The sequence below is a fragment of the Pangasianodon hypophthalmus genome, chromosome 2 (genome assembly GCF_027358585.1).
Source record: "Pangasianodon hypophthalmus isolate fPanHyp1 chromosome 2, fPanHyp1.pri, whole genome shotgun sequence".
NCBI lineage: Eukaryota > Metazoa > Chordata > Actinopteri > Siluriformes > Pangasiidae > Pangasianodon > Pangasianodon hypophthalmus.
This window is the reverse complement of record NC_069711.1, coordinates 16,360,620-16,384,401: the sequence shown is the minus strand read 5'-3', so window position 1 is coordinate 16,384,401 and position 23,782 is coordinate 16,360,620. Positions and strand designations below refer to the sequence as shown.

General features: G+C 37.3%; 1 protein-coding gene across 2 annotated transcripts; it reads left to right on the top strand.

Annotated features, from left to right (window-relative positions):
• The first annotated feature begins 4,168 nt into the window (after nucleotides 1-4,168).
• LOC113531657 (FYVE, RhoGEF and PH domain-containing protein 5-like) lies at nucleotides 4,169-23,503 on the top strand. Of its 2 annotated transcripts, none has more exons than XM_053231870.1 (21): nucleotides 4,169-5,073; nucleotides 5,691-8,118; nucleotides 8,765-8,870; nucleotides 8,970-9,028; nucleotides 9,622-9,652; nucleotides 9,885-9,991; nucleotides 10,092-10,212; nucleotides 10,584-10,662; nucleotides 11,060-11,110; nucleotides 11,538-11,596; nucleotides 11,908-11,979; nucleotides 12,057-12,125; nucleotides 13,806-13,889; nucleotides 13,974-14,053; nucleotides 14,194-14,287; nucleotides 17,593-17,730; nucleotides 17,818-17,920; nucleotides 18,158-18,273; nucleotides 21,155-21,277; nucleotides 21,413-21,555; nucleotides 21,637-23,503. In XM_053231870.1, the coding sequence occupies exons 1-21, from the start codon at nucleotides 5,064-5,066 to the stop codon at nucleotides 21,671-21,673; spliced, it is 4,110 nt and encodes a 1,369-aa protein (XP_053087845.1). In that variant the 5' UTR covers nucleotides 4,169-5,063; the 3' UTR covers nucleotides 21,674-23,503. The 2 variants fall into 2 exon arrangements, with proteins under 2 accessions (XP_053087845.1, XP_053087848.1); XM_053231873.1 differs by having other exon boundaries at nucleotides 4,173-5,073; nucleotides 10,587-10,662.
• Nucleotides 23,504-23,782: the final 279 nt, after the last annotated feature.

Below are 23,782 nucleotides of genomic sequence, written 5' to 3'. Positions count from 1 at the left end.
AGCCTAAATGTTTTTAAGTGATGTTTCACTAAATATAGTTTTGTAATATAATTGCAATATTTTAATTTTATAATAGAGAAATCAGTGTTTTGCCCACACACACACACACACAGAAGCTATATATAGACAGTACTGTGCAAGAGTCTAAGGCACCCCTTTTTTTTTTTTTTTTTTTTTTTTTTAGTACAAACTTTATTGATTTTTGTTTTATGACTTCTACTATTATCGAGTCAGTACAAAAACATTTTAGATTTCCAAACTTTAATTTTCCAGCAAAAAACAAAATTAAACGTTACAGAAAAATGAATGTCAGTAAAAAAAAAAAAAAGGCAGCATATTAATTAGAGAGATTAGAGGTTAATTAAGAGACCGCTTTTCAGACAATAAATAAATAAATAAATAATGACGGCTGCTGGGTTTTGCTGCAAAAATAAGAAGCAAGTGCGACAAAGTCTCCAAAAGAACTGTGGCTGGTTCTGCAAGATGCTCAGTAACACTTAAAGACACCTCTGGAGGTTTGTCTTTGGGGCTTACAGAAACAGTGGGCACGTGTGTGTGTATCAGGTATCTCTCAGAGGTGTTCCCAGCAGGTGCTGAGTGCAGATGGAGGGAGTGGAGCCTACATGTCTTCAGTTCCCATAACAACCTTTTGTCTTTCAACCTACCCAGGGGAGAGACTTCTTCTATCACCATGGAAAACCTAGGGATAACATGCAAACATGTACAATTTCACTGCTCCTCACATAGTAAAAAAAAATGTCAACCAAATTTGACAAATATTACAAGTCTAGTTTGTTGGCGGTCCAAAAGAATCTAAAATTCCTTGATGCCTACAGGAAGTGACATCGTCCCAGTGAAAGCAAGTTAGTTTATTGTTGGCCTGCTGAAAGTCACAGCCAACTAGGTGTGGTGTCATTAACCCTTCTCCCTGGACGAGGTGGTAGAGCTGACTGAGAGGCATTTTTCTCCGTCTGCACACATGCCGGGAAAACCTTGCTAACCCACCCACACCCTCCGTTCCCAAACTGCCCTCTCTGGCTCTCTAGCTCTCTAGCTCACTCCCCAGTCCCTGAGGATCACTGAAAGAACTTCTGCTGTTTCAGTATTTATACTTCCACTTTGTTTTTTTTTAAAATTATTTTGGAATTCTTTGAATTTTTTTGTAATTTTACTTATTTTTATTATAGTACATTATATTACTTTTTTTTTTTCATTTAATTTTTACTACTTCATTGTATAGCCCTTGGAGCTACCATGTATATGAAAAATGCTCTATAAATACAGTTGTATTTTCCAATAATAATAATAATATTTCTTACAGTAAATAATGACATTAAAGGTAGCCAGGTAGGTATGTTAACAATTTATGTGTCTGTCGTATAATTAAACTGAGACATGCCAGAGGTCTGAGCTGTTATTTTTACATAATAATTAAAAGAACGGCAGAAGATTTACCCTCACTGGTTGATACCTGTTGTGTGATAGGGGAGAGCTAGCTCTGCAAATTGGCAAATGATTATTGAAAATGGGGTTTAAAAAATGACAGGGTTAACTTTAGGCTACTTTTGTGTGTAGGTTTATGTCTATACAGTTAGATTAAAATCTTACATCAGTGCATATAAAATTTTCAAAGCTTTATAAACTGGTGAGTTAATAAATAACCTTACCAAAATGAGGAATCTTCAGGTGTAATGGGGAAACTGGCTCTGAACCATTCACTTTATTTTATTTATCCAAGTTTTCTTGTCTAAAAAAAAAACATTAAAACACAACTGCCCTGAAATAAAAGAAGACAAATTGAGAAATTGCACAAAAAAAGAAAATTTATACAGGAAGATTTGTGACTCACACAGTACAACCACTACAACTGACACACACAATGCAACCACTGCTGGCACTGGGACACAGTATTGGCCCAGAGAATATGGTGGCACACACAAACACACACACACAAACACACACACGCACACACACACACACAAACCATTGCATACACTGTATACCGCATATATACTTTTACACAGTAGACTAATGATACAAAACATGCTACTCGCACAAACACACACACACATACACACATCATTGTGAATACTGTACACCGCATACATACATTTGCACAGTAGACTAACAATACATAACACACTACCTGCACACACACACACACAGATGATACTCATGCTGAACATTTCCTGTTGGCTCTAAAGGGTGGAGTGTCCTGCCTTGGGTGTTTTTTCCCCTCTTTGTTCTAACTAACACCAGTCAGTGTGTGTTAGGGTACTTGTACGTTATTTCTGAGTGTGATTTAGATGTATATGGAAGGTAAGTTGGTGAACAGTTGGAGGCCATAGGTTTCAAGTAAAGCAACTTCAGTAAAGCTCCTGAAACAGCCCAGAGTGATTTCACTAAAAACTTCACATTCCCTGGTAACTAAAAACAGGGGTAAGTTGGCGTAGTTGGCATAGTCTACCTACTGTACATATGCTATTTGCTCACCCTCCTCCCACTTCCTTTCTTTCTATTTTCAGATATGCTCAGTTAGCATTACAGGAATAAAAGCTGACTGGACAGTGCTAAGGGGCTAAATATCTACAAGTAAATGACATATGCTCATTTAATGTAAATGTGCAGTTGCAGTATGTTCCTTCGAGCAAGAGGACAGTGATCCAAGCACTTCTTCTAACTGTTGCACTGTGTGAGAAAGAAACAGGAATCTGAACAGATAGACATTTATGTATGAAAAAGAACAACACACTTGCATTATTTAAGTATTTCCCTCTGAAGGATCAGAAAAGATCAGAAGCACCTTGTTTGGACTCAGGCTCCGGTGGTTTAAAAAAGAAAGGAGATATTAGAGTATTAGTACAGGCTCATAACCTGCTTTAATGCTTTAAAACACTGAACATGTGGGTCACTTTTGTAATCTAAACATGTTTATTCTGTAATGTAAAGTCTGCTGTATAAATTTTATTAGTAAGGTCAGTGACAAATGAAAGAGAGAGAGAGAGAGAGAGAGAGAGAGAGTAGGTGAACTGACAACTAGCAAAGTGAACTAACAAACTTTCCACAATACAAAATTGCTTATAAATTTAGACTATGAGAAAAAGTTTAGAACTTTCAACTATACTGGTCACTGGCCACCAGTAAGCCTACATTATTTAGCTCAGACATGGGAAGAAAATTGTAACACCACAATAAGGCAACTATTGTCTATTATGTCTTGCGCAGTGAATACAACCGGATAGCATAACTGTTCCTGTTTACAGATTTATGATGTGTCCACCAGCTGTTTAAAATACACCTTTATCATGCACACATGTGTGTGGTGTTGTGGAAAAGGGAGCAGCGAGCTTAATACTAGACATTTCTTCTGGTTAATTAGCTTAATAATTAGCTATAATTAGCTTAATAATTAGCTATGGTCTTCTCACCATAAACAGAGCTGCAGTAAAGAGAGTGAGCAGCTTTAAATTCCTTGGATCCACGTCACCGAAGATCTCAGCTAAAGCTGACTTAAGGAACAAATAACAACGCCTCTACAACCTCAGATGCCTTAAGAATCCTCCTGTTGTACTATAACTGCACATCTTAACTGGTAGTATTGCTGGTTTGAGAACTGCACTCCTCTCGACTGCAAAAACCTAGACAGTATGAACTGCCCCGTGAGTTTCTCTCCCTCCAGGGCATTTACAGCAGATGGTGCTTGAGGATGTCCTGGAGGATTATCAAAGACCCCAGCCACTCAAACCACAGCCTTTTCACACAACTGCCTTCTGTCAGATGGTACTGGAGCATTGGGGCATGCACAGACAGACTGGAGACAGACCATAAGACTGCTGACTAACCACACACTGAACTATTTGGATATTAAAGAGAATCTCCACACATTAAAACACATTAAATATGTATGTATTGACATATTTGTTATGTGTAGTGATTGTGGTGCTAATATGTTGGCTGTTGCTCTATATTTTTGTTATTCTTTTGAGACGTTAGCTTGTGTGCTACTCTGACATCACTGAGGGGTTTGGTAGTGAATTCACAATGGCATTTAATAGGAGAAAAAAATTCAACAATCTTAAAAATATTGGAAAACACAAGGGTCAGATTTCAACATTAGGTCAAGAAAAAAAAAAAAAAAAAAAAAAGAACAGCAACCATTTGGACCTAAAGCTTCAGAATGTCATGCAGCTGTATGCAGATGTCATGATGCACTTGCGCTGAGTTACAGGCAATTAACCATGCTGAGCCATGTTTGATAATTTGGGACATTTTAAAAAATGCATTAAAAAAAAGCATATGTACATGAACTAACTTTATGTTTAGTTTTTTTTTTTAGCTTATTTGTTACAGTAGTACATCTTATGTATATATGCCTAATAAATATGTATAATATATTAGTCATGACAATTTTATAAACTTATGAATAAAATAGCCCAAGCATGTTTCCTTTTTTTGGGGTGAGCTTCCTGTTTGATGCTTACTACATCCCCTTAGATGATGTCATGTGAATGAAGTGACATTATTTCTATGAAGCAGTTCCACTGAAAGGGATCAGTAGCATTATTTTTGACTTGGACTTGGACCAGGCCAGAAAATAAATTAAAAAAAAAAAAAGTTTACCTGATTGGGTAATTCAAAAAAGGTATTCGACCTTCTTTTCATCCTTGTGTAAATTAAGATGTGACAATAAATCTAAATCTACACTGACATTATTCCTACAACAATAAAAAAAAAAAGATATAATGGATGAAAGTAACAAACTAAACAATTTGTTTGGGTGCCGCTGTTATTAAGGCAGACATGTCCTAGCTTACTATTTTTGCCGGTTATCTTTTCCTCAGGAAGCTCAGAGAGACAGGCACCTCCCATCACACTCCCAGTCTCCCCACCACCACCGCTAGATCACACTCTATATATGCAATGCTGAGAAAGACTCTATTCAACATGTTCAACACTATAACAACTACTTCTATTTCGCTCATTATGTTTATGGATTTATTTGACCTTTAACCTGTGTATGGAACCGACTCTTCAGTAGGATACCGCCAAATCATGTGGAAAATATGAGTGAAGGTAAGTTTTTATCATTAAAAAACAAACAAGCAAACAAAAACAGCTTTATGCCATCCATAGCAAGTTTTCTTTTACTATAATTATATAATACTATAACTGTTTACCACATTTTCTAAGACTAATGGGAATGTAGGGAATCATTTTACCTTTAACATAGATGTCTTTCTGCGAAATGTACAAACTTTTATCTCTCTATGTACAACTGCTCATAGCAAAAGCTAAATTAAATGGCTGAAAGTAATCCATAAAAAGAGTGACTTATGGAGATTTTAGTGGATTTGTATTACATCTGACTTGCTGTAATGGATTTCAGATATTGATCTTATCAAAACTCAAAGTGAATTGACAGATTTTGTTGCCTAGAATTTAGGTTTTTGATCCAAAATGCAAACATGGACAAGATGTGACTGAGATTTGCAGGATTTATTCATTAGTAATCTGACTTTAATGAAACAAACCTCATAAGATCTTTTTTTTTCTCTGTACTAATGAGCTTGTACATTTGAATTATAATACTTTTTAATTTAATAAGACATATGGTGAGTTTGATCAGAGGAATTCTGTTTGTATATAAGCACTGCCTAAGCAATGCCTAAATTGTCTCCTGTATGTTTCAGAATTTCGGGAGCATTACATGAAGAGATCCCAGATCCAAGCCCGGTGTCTTCCCAATGGGCAATTAGGTCACCCAGTGCCTGGAAAGTGCTGCCAGAATCAGGGATGTAAACCACCTATTTTCTCCAAAGCAAGATCAAACCCAACACATGGTCACGGTTTAAATAATTACCTGAAGAGACACACTAAACAAAACCTAAGGCCTGCTAATTCAGAACAGCACCCATTGAAAAACCATAGGAAGGAGGTACTGACACAATGGGAGGAATCACAACTGACAGAGGTCATGAAACAAAAACCATGGAAGGACATAAAATGTAAAGAGAGGTCTATGCAATGGGAGGAGCTTGCACAAGGAGATCAGGAAGAACAGGAAAATATACTAGAACAGGGGGATGAGTTGGGCTGTGGAGAGGAGCTGGCACAGGGGAATGGGTTAGATTGGCAGGTGGGTTTAGAACCGAGGGAGGGATTTAACTTACGTGAAGGACAAGGCTCAGCGAAGCTTCTCTCTGACTCCTACAATAAAGTAGAGGAGGAAATGCAAGGAGTGGAGGGACAGCTACATATGGAAGAGGAAAGGAAGGAAGTGTGTGTGAATGGTAAAACAAGATCACTTGTGACCCCTGTTGATTCCATGCTCTCATCTACGTACTCATTTCATAAGCAAATAGTGCACAATGATGGAATAAACCAAAACAAAACTCGGACACTGGTAAAGTTGTCTGACAAAACATATACTAATGACGTGTTCACTGATCAAAATTTTCTAAATGGATTTTACCCAAATAATAGTTACATAAATGGACTCAACACAGATGCTTTGACCCCAGACCGAACTGACATAGTCACCGTGTTCCCAGAAGCGTGTGATGCAGGGGAGGCATTGGCAGATCCTGATGGCTTTTCAGAGTGTGATCTCTTTGAACACAATATTGAACCCTCTTGGAAGTCAGGGGTTGAAGATGTGGGTGACTGCGGAGATACAGTGATGCTATCTGTGGAAGAGGACTCAGAGAACTCGAGTGGATCACTAGCTACTTTTGGGGAGGGGTGCATTGAAGAGGTAGAGGAACAGGAACAACAGGAACAGGTGAAAAACCTTTCATTGTCCAGAAATTCTAATTCAGATCCAAAAGTTTATCCAAAATCTGAGATAAAAGCTGAAACACTCTCTGAGTTTTCTGATCATAGCTTCTCTTCATTCTGCTCATCTGAGTCTGAGGTGACCTTAGATGAAGTGGAAAGAACTGAGACCAAACAAAATCATGAAAATGCTCAGGATGGGCCAGAAACTGAGCAAGCTGTATCATCTGAGTTGAAAGCAGGTGACTGCAATACAAGTTCTACACCAAGTGTGTCTTCCATTGTTTCTCTACAAACTGATGAGCAAAAGTCACAGCAGAAGCAAGAAGACAGTCAGGATGGACAAGAGGTAGAAGGAGCAGACATTCTATGTGGTAAGACAGTTATGGCAACAAAGATGTTAGAAGAGCATGTGTATGAAGAAACTGAGCCAAAGTTCCAAACCAGAGACTTTTTGCAGACCAGGAAGTACTTAATGACGCGTTCCATATCCGTGGAAACCCCCAGACTAGACCCACTGAGTACCACAATATCAGGAAAAGGACGTTTAATGCTACACCCACAGTCATACTACACACGACATAATTACCTTGGAGATAGTTTGCCTGCTTTGACTGGTTCATTAGGATGTCTCTCACCAGGAAGTCCTTGCCCCCCTACTGTGGACATACCACCTCCTTTTGAGCTGTCTTCCATCACAAGACGACCAATCCGAAAGAGTACACCTGCTCTGCCAAGTGATGTGACTGCCTGTAATAGGAAACTTGACTTTGGCCTTAAACGTTACTTCTTACCATTACGGTTTCTGAGGAAAACTGAAAGAAGGACAGATAGTCGCTCAGTGTCATCTCGGTCCTCTTCAGAATCAAGCCCACAGGGATCTTGCCGGAGGTTAAATTTAGTAAGGCAATGTACAGAAAGCCCTGAGCTTCACAGGGCACATGACAGTTCCGTACCATCATCCCCATCTTCTCTTCGTTTACACAAGAACATGCACAGGCAAGGTGTAAGCACTCCTTTGAATAACAATTTTGGGTCAGCTAGTCCCAACTCACGGGATATGTTAAGAGTGGAGTCAGATGACTTGATCCATTCCCTTTTTGTACAGCCCTTCCCACTATCCAAACCTCGGTCTTTCTCTTCCCCCAATGTGGACTCGTCAATTTATGAGAATGTTTTAAACACAAGTCCCCACTATGAAAATGTGCACGTCCGCCTCTTATCACCCTCCAATCAGAATCAACGAAACCAGGGTTCAGCCAATGACACTGACGGTTACGTGGATATGAGCAGCCTACCAAGCTTTCAGAGCAAAAGCTCAGCAAACGAGCAAGAGACAGAGAGGTACATCTCTATCTTTTTTAGTTTTTGCAGACATGAAAATGAATTTTGGTTTCATATTAATTTCATTTCAAATTAAGTCAAAAGCTACTTTGGGAATTGGGATTGAGTTCCAGAATGGGAGATATCAGTGGGAGATCGCAAGTTTGAATCCCAACGATGCCACAGCCATCCGTGGCCCGGGAGCCAAGGGACCAAGATTGGCTGTGTTCTCTGGGTGGAAGGGATGGCATACTCTCTTTCCCCTGTCAATCACAGTGACATTAGCCAATCATGGGTGTCTGAAAGCTCATATGGAAGAGAGTAGATAGCAATTTCTTCCGAGTGTGTTATGCTGCCCTGTGATGCAGCATCGCAGCCCTGTGATGCAGCATGAGCAGTAGTTCGAAAAGATGCGGTGGGCTGGCTTCACAAGTTTTGGAGAAAGCACGTGTTAGCTTTCATCCTCCCTGGTTGGTACCTGTCGTATGATAGGGGAAAGCTGGTTGGTGGGTGGGAATAGGCAAATAATCAAACTGGGGAGAAAATGGGGGAAAAAAACTACATAATAATCCTGGTGTCTAGGGTAATCAGTGCATTTAATTTGTGCCATGTATTTAAATACTTCCAGCTGTGTGTGTGTATGTTCACTGTCTGTTCTATTCTTTAGTGCTTACACAATCTGCTCTCCTATGGTGAGGTCAGATGGAACAATGAGTGTATCTGTAGGCGTAGGGTGTACAAAAGAGGAGGAGAAAAAAGCACCTGAAAGACTGGTAAGCTCTACATAGGAGCCTCTATGTGAGTCTGAGCGTTTATTTGTGTCGATGTGTTAAAATATGAATTTTAACCAGTGCATTTTATTCTGATTTCAGACTGTTAATTGTTCTAGAGCATTTTACACTGTGAAAGAGCTGCTGGACAGCGAAACACAGTGAGTGCAATTATTTCAACAGTTAGACAGAGAAACAACAGTTTTGGAAGAAGTAAAAAGACATAGGGGTACTTAGGAAGAGTGGCACTAGGAAAAGAATGTAGTATAGTAGTATATGTACTATAATACATATACTATTACTAGTATAGTAATAGTATATGTATTATAGTATAGAAAATGGCCAGACCTGTGAAGGCCACACTTGGGGAGTGGGGGGGAACCGAAAACAACTGTAATTATCAGTGCTCACAGAATTGGATGTCGGTTTGTTATATTTTATGGACCAAAAGAACAAGTCAGCGTTTCATAGTTCAAACAAAGAAGATATGATCATTGCAATAAAAAGAAGCGGAATGAAAGTGTTGTCATTGAGTCATAGGCAAATAAATTTAAGTTCTTATGTGCGAGGCATGTGGAAACAAACATTAGATTTATGCCACTTTAACCAAACCCAAATTTGTCTAACACTCACAGAAAAGTCCATAATTCTGTATTTCTTTCCGACTGATTTCTCTGCTGCCAGTTTACGTACTTTAAATGTTTATTGTGCTTAAGTGTCTTGTATCTTTCTATCTCTTTTTTCTCTTTTTAAGGCATGTAAAGATTTTAAGGCTTCTAATTGAGGTATGTACCCTGTATACATACTAAGGATATGATTACACTGTTTAAAAGCGTTACTTATGTGAGCAGAACAAGTAGAGCTCCAATCTTTGTATGTTTAGAGTGTTTACTTTTAGTTATTGCATCAATGGGAGCAACATCAACTTGACCAATTTCTTTCAGATTTATAACAAATAATATGCCTTGTGGGAGTCACCAGAATTTACACAGTTCATCTGTGTTCTTTACACTACAGACTGCAGGTGCAGATGAGCAGCTGATGAACCTTTGGAGTGATTTACCTGCAATTTGTTCACTCCACCAAGACCTCCACACTCAACTGGAAAGCCGTATTAAAGAGTGGTGAGACACACAAGTCACAAATCCATACGTACATGTATCACATCAAGTCGTGTCTATATTTTCCTTCTCTTCCTAATCACTCCGTGTTTTTCTTTCTCAGGGATCAGAAAGAAGGCATTGCTGACATCCTCTTGGCCAAGAAAGCAGAGTTTTCAGTTTTCTCTTCCTTTATTAGCCAGCATGACTCCAAAGTGAGGACTATGGAGCAGATGGAGAACACAGTAAGATATCACACATGTCTTTAGTTCTCCTGCACTTTTAACAAGACACTGCCAAACCCAGGGCCTACTGATTACACAAGAACTGGTGACTGTCTATGCATGTACAGTATATGGCTGTTCAACTTCATATTATCTCATACATCAGACACAATATGTAATTGGGAGAAAAAGACCACATCCCATCACCGTAACTCATAGAGGATTGCCAAGCAAAGCAAGTGCTCTTACTGCCAAAACGTATCTAGAGATATTAACTACAATGTAGATGTGTGTGGATATGTAACATGGCACATAGGTTATTGCTGTTTTGTTGTGTGTGTAAGATTGCCTTTATATATGAATTTCATTAGCTCAGAGTCTCTGTGTCTCAGCAGCTGGACATCAGTGCTCTCAAACAGCAGTTGCTGCAAGTGATAGCGCGAGTCCTACAATACCGCATGCTTCTAACAGGTAACATATTAAACTCAGCAGCTCTGTTTGTCCAAATATGTGTTAGCCATTACACACATTCCACACCAGTTAGAACAAAACTGACCACCAGCAGAACATCCAATGCTACACAAGACCTATTATATACCAACTGTACCCTATACCAATGTAATAATTGTTTCTGTTTCCTCTTTCATTTTGGACCAACTCCTCCGAGTTGGTCCAAAATGAAATATATATAAATATATATATAAATATATATATAAATATATATATATATATATATATATATATATATATATATATATATATATATATATATATATATATATATAGTTTTATAGATACTGCATGTTCTGTGTCTGTGCATTATTTAAAGTATTTGTTTTTGACACACCTCTCCATTTATCTTCATTAGATTACAAAAATAATCTTTCACTAGACGCCAGAGAGTATGAGGATATACAAGGTAGACATCATGAACACATTTACAGCCTTCATTATGCCTATGTTTATGAATTCATATTACATTATATTAATTACAACAAAATACCCATTTCTTGAAGGGGGCCATGCTACTAAACATTCTGTCAAAATCTATCAAAAATTTTAATTAAGGCCTGTTATGTTTGTTACTTTAGGTTTATTGTTCTTGTGGTAGCCAATTTCTCTCTTCTCTCTGTAATGTGAAGGTCATTTGGCCTCTTATCTCCTAGTTTCTGTGTGACTGATTGAATAAGAGTCCTGAAATACCTCATGTCTCAGTTTCACTCCCACGTAGTGTTTGAACCATGGGTGATACAAACATTTGCCCTTAGCTGTATCTGTATATCTTGTTCAAGGTACCTATGGAAATCTAATCATGCTCCTTTTTTCTTTTGAATGCTTTGTCTCAGCTGCTCTGGTGATGGTCTCGGATGTAGCTGATCAGGCAAAGGACAGCCTCAAAAATGGAGTGAGTTGCATGCACTGTGTGAGACTCAGTCAGTGTGTGCTGTTTTGCAATGACAAATGTAAAAATGCAAAAATCAATGGAGCAGTGGAAAAATCTAAAAATGAGGATGAATTGAGGAATAATAACAGGTCCCCATAATCCATTTGTATATACATTATTTAAAAACGCTTTATTTGAAAAACTAAAAGAGCCAAAAATCACTTTGTTTACTGAGGTTAAATGTAAATATAGCAATACTTAGCTAAAGTATAGTGGAAAAGGTCAGGACAAGAATGTGTGTGTACTCAGAAGTGTGCTGTGTGTTGTCTCAGGCAGATCTCCTGCGTCTGATCAGTATCGAGCACAGTGTTCAGGGATTAAAGAACCTGCTTCAGCCTGGGAGGGTGAGAGATCATATTAACTCCACATACTACCCAACTGGTTAAATTCTTATTGATGATTTAAATCTGTGTTTGTTTAGGTGTTTGTGAAAGAGGGAACCCTGATGAAGGTCAGCAGGAAGTGCAAACAGCCACGTCATCTATTCTTGGTGTGTCTTGTTATTTATTAGGGATTTGTGCTAAAGCCTTTACGACCCTTTGCTATTTCCGTCACTAGTGACAGAACGTATTTGTCAACAAAGGATTTTTTTATACCACCCTATTGTCTGTCGCTCTGCATTTCCCACACCCCCACATGGTGATGTCCTTGTTTTTTTAGCGTTGGATTTCCTGGCAGGATGTTTTTCCCTCAGAACTGTATGTTGTTTGTGAGAAAGAGAGAGACACCCATTTATAACACACAACGTTCTGAGAAGACCTGAGTCTGTAATCTAAAAATCTGAAAATTAATTTTGGTTCATTTTTACTTCACAGAATCATTATGATTGTATTTAATCTATGTATTGCGATGATAGTCTATTACCATTGTTAGGTTTTGGGTGGATACAAAGTAGTTTATTTTATTTCTCCATTCATTGATTCATCTTCCTTAACCGCTTTACCCTGGTCACGGTTGCAGTGGATCTGGAGCACCCTGGATGGGTCACGATGAACACACACACATATTCACACACTCATTAGTGGCAATTTAGAGTAGTCAATCCACTTACTGGCAATTTTTTGGGAGGTAGGAGGAAACTGGAGAACCCAGAGGAAACCCGCATGGACATGTGAAACTTCACACAGACAGTAACCCAAGGCCAGGATAGAACCAGGGACTGTGGAGCACTTAGGGATTTTTATTCATAGTGTCTGGGTAGATATTATTGAGTGAGCTCACCCTCTGGTTCAAAAAAAAAGCTGGATAAAAGGCCATACACACCCACTGATTAGCCACCGTCATAGTTAGGAAGTGACATTTCCTTAAATGCATTTTAAATAATTAATTTTTTATATTGGTAGACATTTTAGTTCTCTATAAAGAATGATGTCCACATTGTGATCCTTTTAACTTCAAATAGTTTTCTTAGCAACACAGAATGTAAAAGAATGAAGGTCTAGACCTAAAATGCATGACTTGACATTGCTAACATACCCACCCACACAGTCTGTCTCACTGGCAATGAAGTCAGATGAAGAGCCGAGTGGAATTGTAGAGATTGTGAGTCAGAAATATTTTTACATGGTGACAGACAGTGTTGCAGCAGGGTTACGCCTAAACCTCCATGTTGGGGTTGGGGTTGCATTCTGTAAAGGCATTTGATTCACAGAGAGGCCTAATCTGGATTAAGATTTATAATTTTAGACAGCAGTGAAACTAATGGCATTGGCTATAAAATTGAAGAAGGTGACATGGGTGAAGATATATGCAAGCAGGTACAAGAGCGTGTGTGTATGTGACTGTGTCCTAGTGTGTTATGAGCGTATCTTTTTTAGTATTTCAGTGTTTGGCATTGGGTTTAGTATACAGTGATAGAGAATGAAGGTATACAATTTACAATATCAAACTGTGTAAATACTGTATACATGTTCCTTTGTGAGAAATAACATAATCCTTTGTGAGACTTGTATAATAGAAAAATAATGATCCATTTTAATATCTCTGATACATTTGGGATTTAAAACAGAACCACTTTGTAGTGAATATTCTTGCCCTCTTGTGGTGAAAACTGTACAATACAGATCAAGACTGAATCATTAAATCATTACATTACCCTAAGCAGTGATTTTTTTTCTGTAAAAGTCAGTGTGCTCATATGCTACCTCTTGTTTAATGTTTTATATTGCAGATGAGTGATATCATGCTTTACACATACCCCCAACAAGATGGCAAATACAGACTCATTAACACTTTAGCACTGACAGGGATGGAGGTAATATACACAGTTATTATCAAGTAATATAGTTTTATATTGCTTCTGCTTTGCTATTTACAGCCTTTCCTAAATCTCTCTCAGGTTACTAGACATTTGACTGAAAATACTCAGAATGCCTTGAAGATTGAGGTGAAAGACATTAGTATCACACTGTTAGCAAGGTAAGACACACAGATACACAGACACACACACACACACACACACACACACACACACTCACTCACTCACTCACTCTCTCTCTCTCTCTCTCACACATACTTACCATCCCAAATGAGTTTTATGTATGTGTTCTTGTTTGCAGCTCTTCTATTGAGAGGGATGACTGGTTCGTTACACTGAATCGGACTGTAGCTGACCTTGGCTCATTATTGATAGAACCCCCTGGCTCTTTTGAGGTAGAATACTTAGACAGGTTACTTAATATTCAAAGATGGAATACCCTAAGATTTTTTTTACTTAATTACAGTGACGGACATCACAACTATCATTATCAAAGTTAGTATATTTGTTATTGGGTTTTTATAGTTATTAACCTGTCTGACTGGTAACTTGAATGGCTTTAATCCAAAATTCAATAACTCAAAAACAAGTAATCTTATAAATAATGTCAACCTGACCCTTATGGTCATTCTCTTTCTGACCAGCAAAATGTTCAAATTTTGCATTATGTTTTCATATTCTGTTTGGATATTGTGAATGTAATGCAATGCATTTTCAATGAATAACCAATATTCTTGCTCTTTAATGTGGTGTCATTACTTTAAGTCACTGGAATTATTCATTGTCATTGATGTCATAAGTACAGGCCATTACACCAGTGACTAAAACAGTACAACTGACCTGAGGGACCAGCTATTTTTCCAGCACTTGTCAGTTTCAAACAAAAAAAATTTACACAATAAAAAATAGTCATCTATTTTTTATTGCTTAGGAACCTTTAAAGTTATACAATGATGTTATGTCAGACTTCTTCTTTTTTTTTTTTTTTTAGCTATTTTTAAGCATTTTTTAAGCTATGTCATGACCAGTAATTTAAGGGAATGTTTTGTTGCCATATTCTGAGAATGACTCTAAATGTATTCTGTTGGTGGAAAGTTCAGGAGCAATATAAAGCCTATATAGTTCTATGGCTTTCAATATATAGCCGAAATATCATTGTACACATTTAAGATATGAGCATGAATTTAGGTTGTAGACTTGTATTATATGTTTGTGTGTTTAAAAAAAAAAAAGCTACACAAACTCCTGATCTATATTATTACACTGGAGTGCACAGGATACATGGTCATTCCCAATGCCTGGTGTTAAAGGCTAGTTACAAGATTATTTCAACACTAATCATGAAAAAAAACACTACAGAACATTCTGTATGAGTTTATTTGAAGGCTATTTGTGGGCATTACAAAAAGATTCTTTCTATCCAAGAAACTTGCAATATTAACTGAAATGTTTTCCAAAAGTAGAATCGCCTCAGGTATCATAACAGATGGCTGTTGTAGAAGATAAAATGCGCATGTTGGCCAAGTTTTTGCCAATTAGCACTTAGCAACACTGTTCTCTGTTGGCTGGATGTGCGAAAGGCCTTTATCACACCTCCCATTAACACACAAACTCTATGCACACTCTGTATTCGTAAAACAGTGAATTTTAGTCAGCACCAGAGATAACTGTAATTGTCATACAGTCTGGAAAGCGATCTGATTTGTCTGCTTGACTGCAGAGGTATACATGCTACCTGAACAACAGTGCTCTGTTTAAAATGCTAGTGTTTTGGGCACTTGAAGGTGCTACGGTGGTGCTGGCTCATTGAATAAAGTGTGGGAAAAGTGACACCCACTCACTAACAGCTCCTGTGCATGCTTATAAAGGCATAAAGGATACAACAGGCAGTATCTCACAGTTGTCTTACTAATATTCACTGTAGTGTTAAAATGAGGAAAGCACTTGAAATATCATTTAAATTATAGCTGTATTACAGAAATGGGAACAATAGGTAAGACCATTTAATTTATCTAACAGACTAGAAATAAGTATAGAGTCTTCTCCAGCATTACATTGCTTCTCAAAGTGGGGTTCGGAGACACCAAAGGGTCTGTGAAGCATAGCCACACTGTAATAAATTGCTGTAAATTTTAATAATTTATGGCAATTTGGGTTGCCAGTAAAGTACTGTAAAATTTACAGTAAACAATGGTAAAATATATGTACAGTAATATCTTAATGTTGGATAAAATGACACATAACCCAGCACGCTTGCTCATTTGGCTGATGCAGGCTACAACTGAGTTGAAGGTTACGGGTCTTGCCTGACCATGACAGCTTGGCAGTACTGGGATATGAACACACAACCCACTGAGCTGTGACTCAAAGCCTGAACCACTGAGCCACCAGAACTACACCACAACACAACTGCAACTAGCTTGCACTGAATAAACACCACTAAAAGATAGCAAGGAATCGGTGCAAGTTAGTTGCACTAGGTGTGGTAGCTCAGTGGTTATGGCTTTGAGCTGTACATAAGAAGGTCATGTATTCAAATCCCAGCACCACTAAACTAACTTGACTGGAGCAAGACCCTTCAGCTCAGCTGTATCCTGCATCAACATACTGGGTTGGGTGTTATTTTATAATATTTATGATATTACAGTTGTTTACTGTAAATTTTACAATACTTTGTCAACCCAGTAAATTACTGTAAAATCTACAGAATTTTTTTTTACAGTGCAGGGGGTTTGTGATTTTTGTTTTTAATTGTTGTGTGGTGGAAATCACAACCCACCATGAACAAAATATTGAGTTCTATATATCAGCTTATTTGATGGATCACTTGAATGAGTTTAATCTAAACCTCAATAACCCAAAAACAAGTAGACCAGAAGAGGAATTGTTAGTTGGAGTTTAGACTGACAAAAATAGCATATTGTAATTATAATTCACATTGAGAATGGGATACACCTGGTAAAGCTATGATGTGACACAGATGAAGATTCCCCTGCTTTTTTAAAAGTAAGCTTTTTTGGATCATGCCACAAATTATCAAAACACATGCAGAAAAACAAACTTATCTGGAAGCTTGGAGCTGATTAGAATTCACTAATCTCTGGTTTGCTTACTTGTTGTAGGTTTCCTTGAGATCAGTATCAAAAAGACCAATATTATGATAATGATTAACAAATGATATATCGTGCTGCACACCCGGAGAGTACAAACAGCCAATAGATGGACAAAGCTGAAAGCTCAGAAAGTTAATCAATGATAAGAGTAAAGACACAACATTACAAAGCCATTTTATACTCCAGGTTTGGCACCTTTCATTAAAACAAGCAAATTAAATATATCCGTAAGTTAAGAATTTATAAAATGTCAACTGTATCACTGTAGGAACAGTTTTGGTCATCTTGTATACTGGAGCTTTATATTTTATTACAGTTTACCCATTACTGGCAATGAAATAAGGAAAGTAAGGCTATAAGTTATGATAAGACTATATTTGTCTTACAGTTGATACGAGACAGTGAGCATCAACCATATGTCATGTGCTAATTAGTGATACAGACAGGCTTTTTCTGGTTCGATCTAGATTTTTTCTAGCAAAAAGTGCCACACATTTTTGCACACTTGTACTCCGGCAGACTAATTGGGATCATTATTAACATGAACTAAGTGAGACTAGATTTCTGACAGCAGTTTTCTTCTTTAGGTTGGGGAGAAGTCAGGGGTATGTCTTGGGGAGAACGCACCGCCTCTTGTCTCCGTTTCCCAGGTAGCCGTGTGTATGAACTGCCCCGTCCATTTCAGCCTCACACACCGAAGGCATCACTGCCATGCCTGTGGAAAGGTAATTACACACACAAAAGTACACACACTTCAGTGACATAGTTAACCAGATGGACTTAACATTTACTTTACATCTCACTGGTCACAGGTTGTGTGCAGAGACTGCTGCAGGAACAAAGTCCCCCTCAAATACATGAAAAACAGGCGAGCCAAAGTGTGTAATAAGTGCTACAGTGAGCTTTGCAAGAATGGTAAGTTCCTGTATGTGCAGCGGTGAATAAAAAAATCTAAAGCAAAGCATTATGACAGTCATTAACCATAACATGTCCATAAACAACAGCATGTCAGGGCTGGTAGCACGGTGGAGGCGTTTATGCTCACCAATGGCTGTTGGATCTGTGATATATGAAGTGAACTGACTGACTTTATATTTATCAAAGAATAAAAAGTTAAATGGCTAAACTTTTCACCCAAATGTATGTATTCAGAAGGTGATACTGCAGTGCTAATGGAAAGCTCCAGTCGTCCACTGTCTGCCGTTTTCCAGAACATTCACCCAACAAGTCTGTGGAGGAGTCGCAAAGGCCACTTATCCTTTAACCAGGTAACTATTCGCAGATCTGTATTTAATTCTGTTCATTATTGGTATTCAGAAGTTAAGTGTGCCCCATTTGCACACAAACGTTTATGCTCAAAATGACCTGTAATTATTCTGGAAGAGGGAAAGTGTGAATGCATGAGGGTGAGTCAAATGAAAACCTTAAAAGTGCGACATAAATTACAATTGAATTTTTTTGCTAGAGGAATCCAGACACTTGAGAAAAAGGATGATGTCGTGATGACTATTCAAACAATGCCGTAGCAATATCTTTTGAGGCAATTGATTTAGCAGGCAAGCAATAACTGCAGGCAAACCTAAAGTCAATAAATAATGTATTGTATTTGTAATTTGTTATACGTTTGCAATCGTTTATACTGTAAAGCCCAGTACTGGAAAATAGTGCAAAACACACTAACTTGAGTAAAAATTCTGCTACTGTAGTAATAATTCACTTAAGTAAAAGTAGTGATGAAGAAAGTTACTGAAGTAAGAGTAAATAAGTCATCTGGTGAAAAACTACTTGAGTAATTACTTTTACTTTTACGTACTTTTCCAAATTACATTTCAATAGGTCTACAATTGAGACAACTAATATGAAAAAGTTCTATATCTGAGGAATGCATTTTTGTAACCAAGTGAGTTACATTGAAATAAACAAAACTTCTATTATCAACAGTGTATAAAGAAAGGTAATGTTAGCTGGCTAGCTACCTTAGCCAAATGCTGTTGAGGTTTCTGTAGCTTGCTAGTTTCATTAGGTAGCTGGCTCATGTTAATTCATGCGTGTTCCTAGCTACATAGTTAGCAAAGGTGTCTCTTACTCATTGAGTTAAATGTTAGCATAAGAAGACTAAGTAATGTAAACCTCGATGTAAACCTTCAAATCACATAATTTGCAAAGGAGTTACTGCATTTTAATATACGGATTACGCTGTCAAGTTTAAATCACTTATTTATTTCAATGACACACAAATTTTATATTTTTATAATCCTGTTGTTTCATATTAATGGCAAAAAAAAATAAAGACAGCAAGCCAACTCAAATCCATTTTAAGACAAATAAGACTAGGCTTTCAATTAAGAAGAAATGCCACTGTATAAATGGACGATGGGCTGGTCTGTGCATGTGGTAGCCAGAAGCTGAGGTGGTGCAAATGGCAGAATATATTACTAATATAATATTACTGGGAGAGTTAGCACATGCTGCGCATAGGAAGGAACAGCTATTTAGAGACAGGTATGATTTTTTTTTCAGAAGATGAACGCTGGATTATAAATTGGTTCCGTTTGCCACATAAACTTCTTTTAATGCTGTGCAACACTTTGGAGTCAAAAAGATCCTGTGCCATTCCTGTGCATGTCCAAGTTCTGTCCGTGCTTGGATTTCTTGCTACTGACACATTTTCAAGAGAGATAAGTGGATGATCTGCTATGTCTCAACCTAAAATGAGCCATATACTCCCTAGTGTGCTATATGCCATCATCCGGCATGTTCCTGGATGTATCAGAGCGCATTCCTCCTCCAGCCCTAACCTGATGCGGTTACCGCATGTCAGCGCCTCATCATGCTTCTGTAAAGCAAAGGTTTTTGGCACAAATGGGGAAAATTCATCCATCCATTTAATTTACATAGTAAGATTTATTGTCACATTTTTACATTTTGCAGTGATTGGCATATTTGCTTTAAACTTGTAGTCATGTCTCTTAGAGTTGCTGCAATGTCCTTACTGCATAGTGTCTTGGTTTCTCTTCATATTTGGCCTTTTCAGGCTTTGCTTCTATACATTAGACAAAATAACTTCTTCTTCTAAGAAATTCTTTTTTTTGTTTGTTTGTTTTTTTGTTTGTTTGTTTGTTTTTTTGGTTGTTTAGTAATTGTTTTTCTTTTCACTCTGTGAGGTTTGCCTTTTATGGAGTTTTGTGGGCATCACTAAATGCAAATCAGCTACACTTTGCACAAGCACAGTAATTCAGTGGTGAATGCCATTTATCAACCTACACACGTGAATAAGTAGAAAATCAGTGTTTCCAATACTTTCCAATACAGCAGCACTTATTACATTTAACACAACAGACACTTGCTGTTGAAGTGACATCTTAAGATTAATACAGAGCTTTGCTATTGTAAAACATCAAAAGACCTGTCTAAATAGTCCAACTCATTTAGTTAGCTAATGGCCTACCTGTACATGTTAGCAGAGGTTGGATGCTGAGCTGTGAAATGCTGATATCTCCATGGGTTTCGGATCACATAATTTGCAGAACATTATCACACTGTTTCCTTTAAAGCGTTTAAAACTGAAGCTACCTGATAAATTGTGCCAGGGATGCTCATCTGGTTTAACTGTCTCAGACACTGCTACTGCTGACTAAGCATTTGAAAGCTGAACTGTAGTCTTTTGGCAGGATACTGTGTTTTAATTGACTTACAGTCTTCCAGGGTTAAATGCGATTTTTAATCAGTAATGGTGATCAAATATATATGTAGCAAAAAGCATTCACCGTATCATCAGCAGATTGTGAATTCGAATTCCATCGATGCCACAGCTATCAGTGGCCGAGAGCCAAGAGAGCTAAATTGTCCTTTGCTCTCTGGGTGGATTGATGGCATACTCTTTATCCCCTGTCCATCACAACAGCACTAGCTAATCATGGGCATCTGTGAGCTCATGTATTCAGAAGAGGGCAGATAGTGATTTGTGTGTTTTGTGCTGCCCTGTGACACAGCTTGAGCAGTAGTTTGAAATGATGCAGTTGAATGGTTTCACGTGTCTTGGGGAAGCCTGAACATTACCAGTAAATATAATATCCTGGTTTTTGAGTATGAGAACACTAAAGTGTAATTTATCTTTCAAAAGGGTCTGCCTTTTCTAACATTGTGCAGGTGACAGGATCAGAGGGTGAGATGAGTGGGACTCTGCAGAGGAGTCGAAATAGTAAGCGAAGCTGGAGGAGTCTGTGGTTTCTTCTCAAAGATAAAGTGCTTTATACATATCCACAGCCTGAGGTAAAATACACACGCACATTCAGAATTCAGTGAATGAAATAATTTAGAATATAATAATAAAAAAGGAAGAAAATATTTTTAGTAGAAAACTGCATCTTTCCCTCCCTCTCTTCCTTCCTCTTCCTCTCTCATTAGGAGAGGGTTGCATGTGAGTCCCTTCCTCTGCTAGGTTTCTCAGTAAAGTCTGATAATGAAGGAGAGAGCAGTGTGTTTCAGCTCTACCACAACACTACACTCTATTACACATTCAAGGCTCAGGATACACACACAGCACAGAGGTAAAACACACATCACTTCATGCAGCTATACAAGAATGTGCCAATCACAAATATTAATTGTATCTGTATATTGTTTCTAAGGTGGGTGAGTGCCATGGAAGAGGCCACAGTCCTCTAGCAGCTGCCATCTACAGAGGGCAGTTATCTTTTTCTGACTATAATACCAAATGACTGTGGAATCCATGAGGACCGTAATTTTTTCATCCTACAGTGATACACACATCTTTGATGCCAAAGCCATACTATGAAGAACAACACAGACGCAGTCCAGCAATAACTGCAGGCAAACCTAAAGTCAATAAATACTGTATTGTATTTTTAATTTGTTATACGTTTGCAATTGTTTATACTGTAAAGCCCAGTACTGGAAAGAGTGCAAAACACACTAACTTGAGTAAAAATGCTGCTACTGTAGTAATAATTCACTTAAGTAAAAGTAGTGATGAAGAAAGTTACTGAATTAAGAGTAAATAAGTCATCTGGTGAAAAACTACTTGAGTAATTACTCTTACTTTTACGTACTTTTCCAAATTACTTTTTTATGTCAACAATTAAAACAACTAATATGAAAAAGTTCTATATCTGAGAAATGCCTTTTTGAACAATCGTGTTAACTAACCAAGTGAGTTATGCTGAAATAAACACCACCTCTATTATCAACAGTGTATAAAGAAAGGTAATGTTAGCTGGCTAGCTACCTTAGCCAAATGCTGTTGAGGTTTCTGTAGCTTGCTAGTTTCATTAGGTAGCTGGCTCATGTTAATTCATCGTGTTCCCAGCTACACAGTTAGCTATCTAGCAAAGGTGCCCCTTACACATTGAGCCTCATTTATTAAGCTGGATGTGAATGGATTTATTTTTAAATCATTCGTACAAGCATTTACACAAGAAATTTAGTATTCACAAAAATCCCATAAATTCAGAGTGTTTGTAAATTTATTTATAAGAAGACTAACTAATGTAAACCAGTAGTTGTAAATCATGATCAGCTTCAAATCATATAATTTGCAAAGGAGTTACTGCATTTTAATATATGGATTATGCTGTCAAGTTTAAATCACTTATTTATTTCAATGACACACACAAGTTTTAAATTTTTATAATCCTATTGTTTCATATTAATGGCATTAAAGAAATCTAAGATGTAAAAAAAGACAGCAAGCCAACTCAAATCGATTTTATGACAAATAAGACTAAAATACACACACGTTATCTTTTTCTTTTTCTGATTATAATACCAATCATGGCAATCCACGAGGACCATATCTGTTTCTTCCTACAGTGATACCTGCATCTTTGATGCCAAATCCATACTATGAAGACCAACACAGATGATATGGAAACATAAATCCATCCAAACATAAGCTTCTTGATGAACTAAGATGAACTAATATCACTAGATAAGTTTTATAATGGGTTTAACTGTAAGTCCTATTATTCGTTAGCAAAGAAGGAGGCACAAAGCCGAGAAACACCATATCCTAATTTCCTAATGTACTAATAACATTTACACATTAACATTCTATTTCCTTCTGATGAAATGTGTAGTTTTCTTACTTTTTTATTGCTAAAAATCAAACCAGTGCCATGTCAAGACAAATTAAGCAGTCACGATTCATACTCACTATGATGGGTCAGACGCTCTGTGATTGTTTAGCTACTATTTGCCATTCATTTCCAAACACAGAACCACAGCTGCAAGCTACACAAATTGCTCTATCTATATATGATTGCTGTTAATTTGTCAGTTTGTTTTGTTTGCATATTTATAAATGTAATTATTTTATGTTTTATATTATTTGCATTTTGTAGCAGGACCTACTGCAATTGAGCCTTTTGGGTTTTCTATAATAAATGAAAGGATAAGCACTCAAAAATCAATTAGTCTACATTATGTGTAGTTCATCAAATCATTTCTATAAATCTACAATAAAGATGATTTGTAAGGCTTGTTGGTATATCCTCTGATGATGTATATTTGTGATTTTTTTTATGCCTAATTATAGTTCTATTTACACATAGTAAGCAGTATGCAAACAAAGAAAATTATTATCCTGGGAACACTAGGCAGAAATACATGCCAGTCCATCACAGGGCCCCATGTACACAGACACATACACACACACACACGCAGACATTCTCACACACTGATTCACACCTAGACAAAGTTTTTGACAGAAGGGTTTTTTTTTTTCTTTAGAAGTTATTGAGTCATAAAATTATGAAA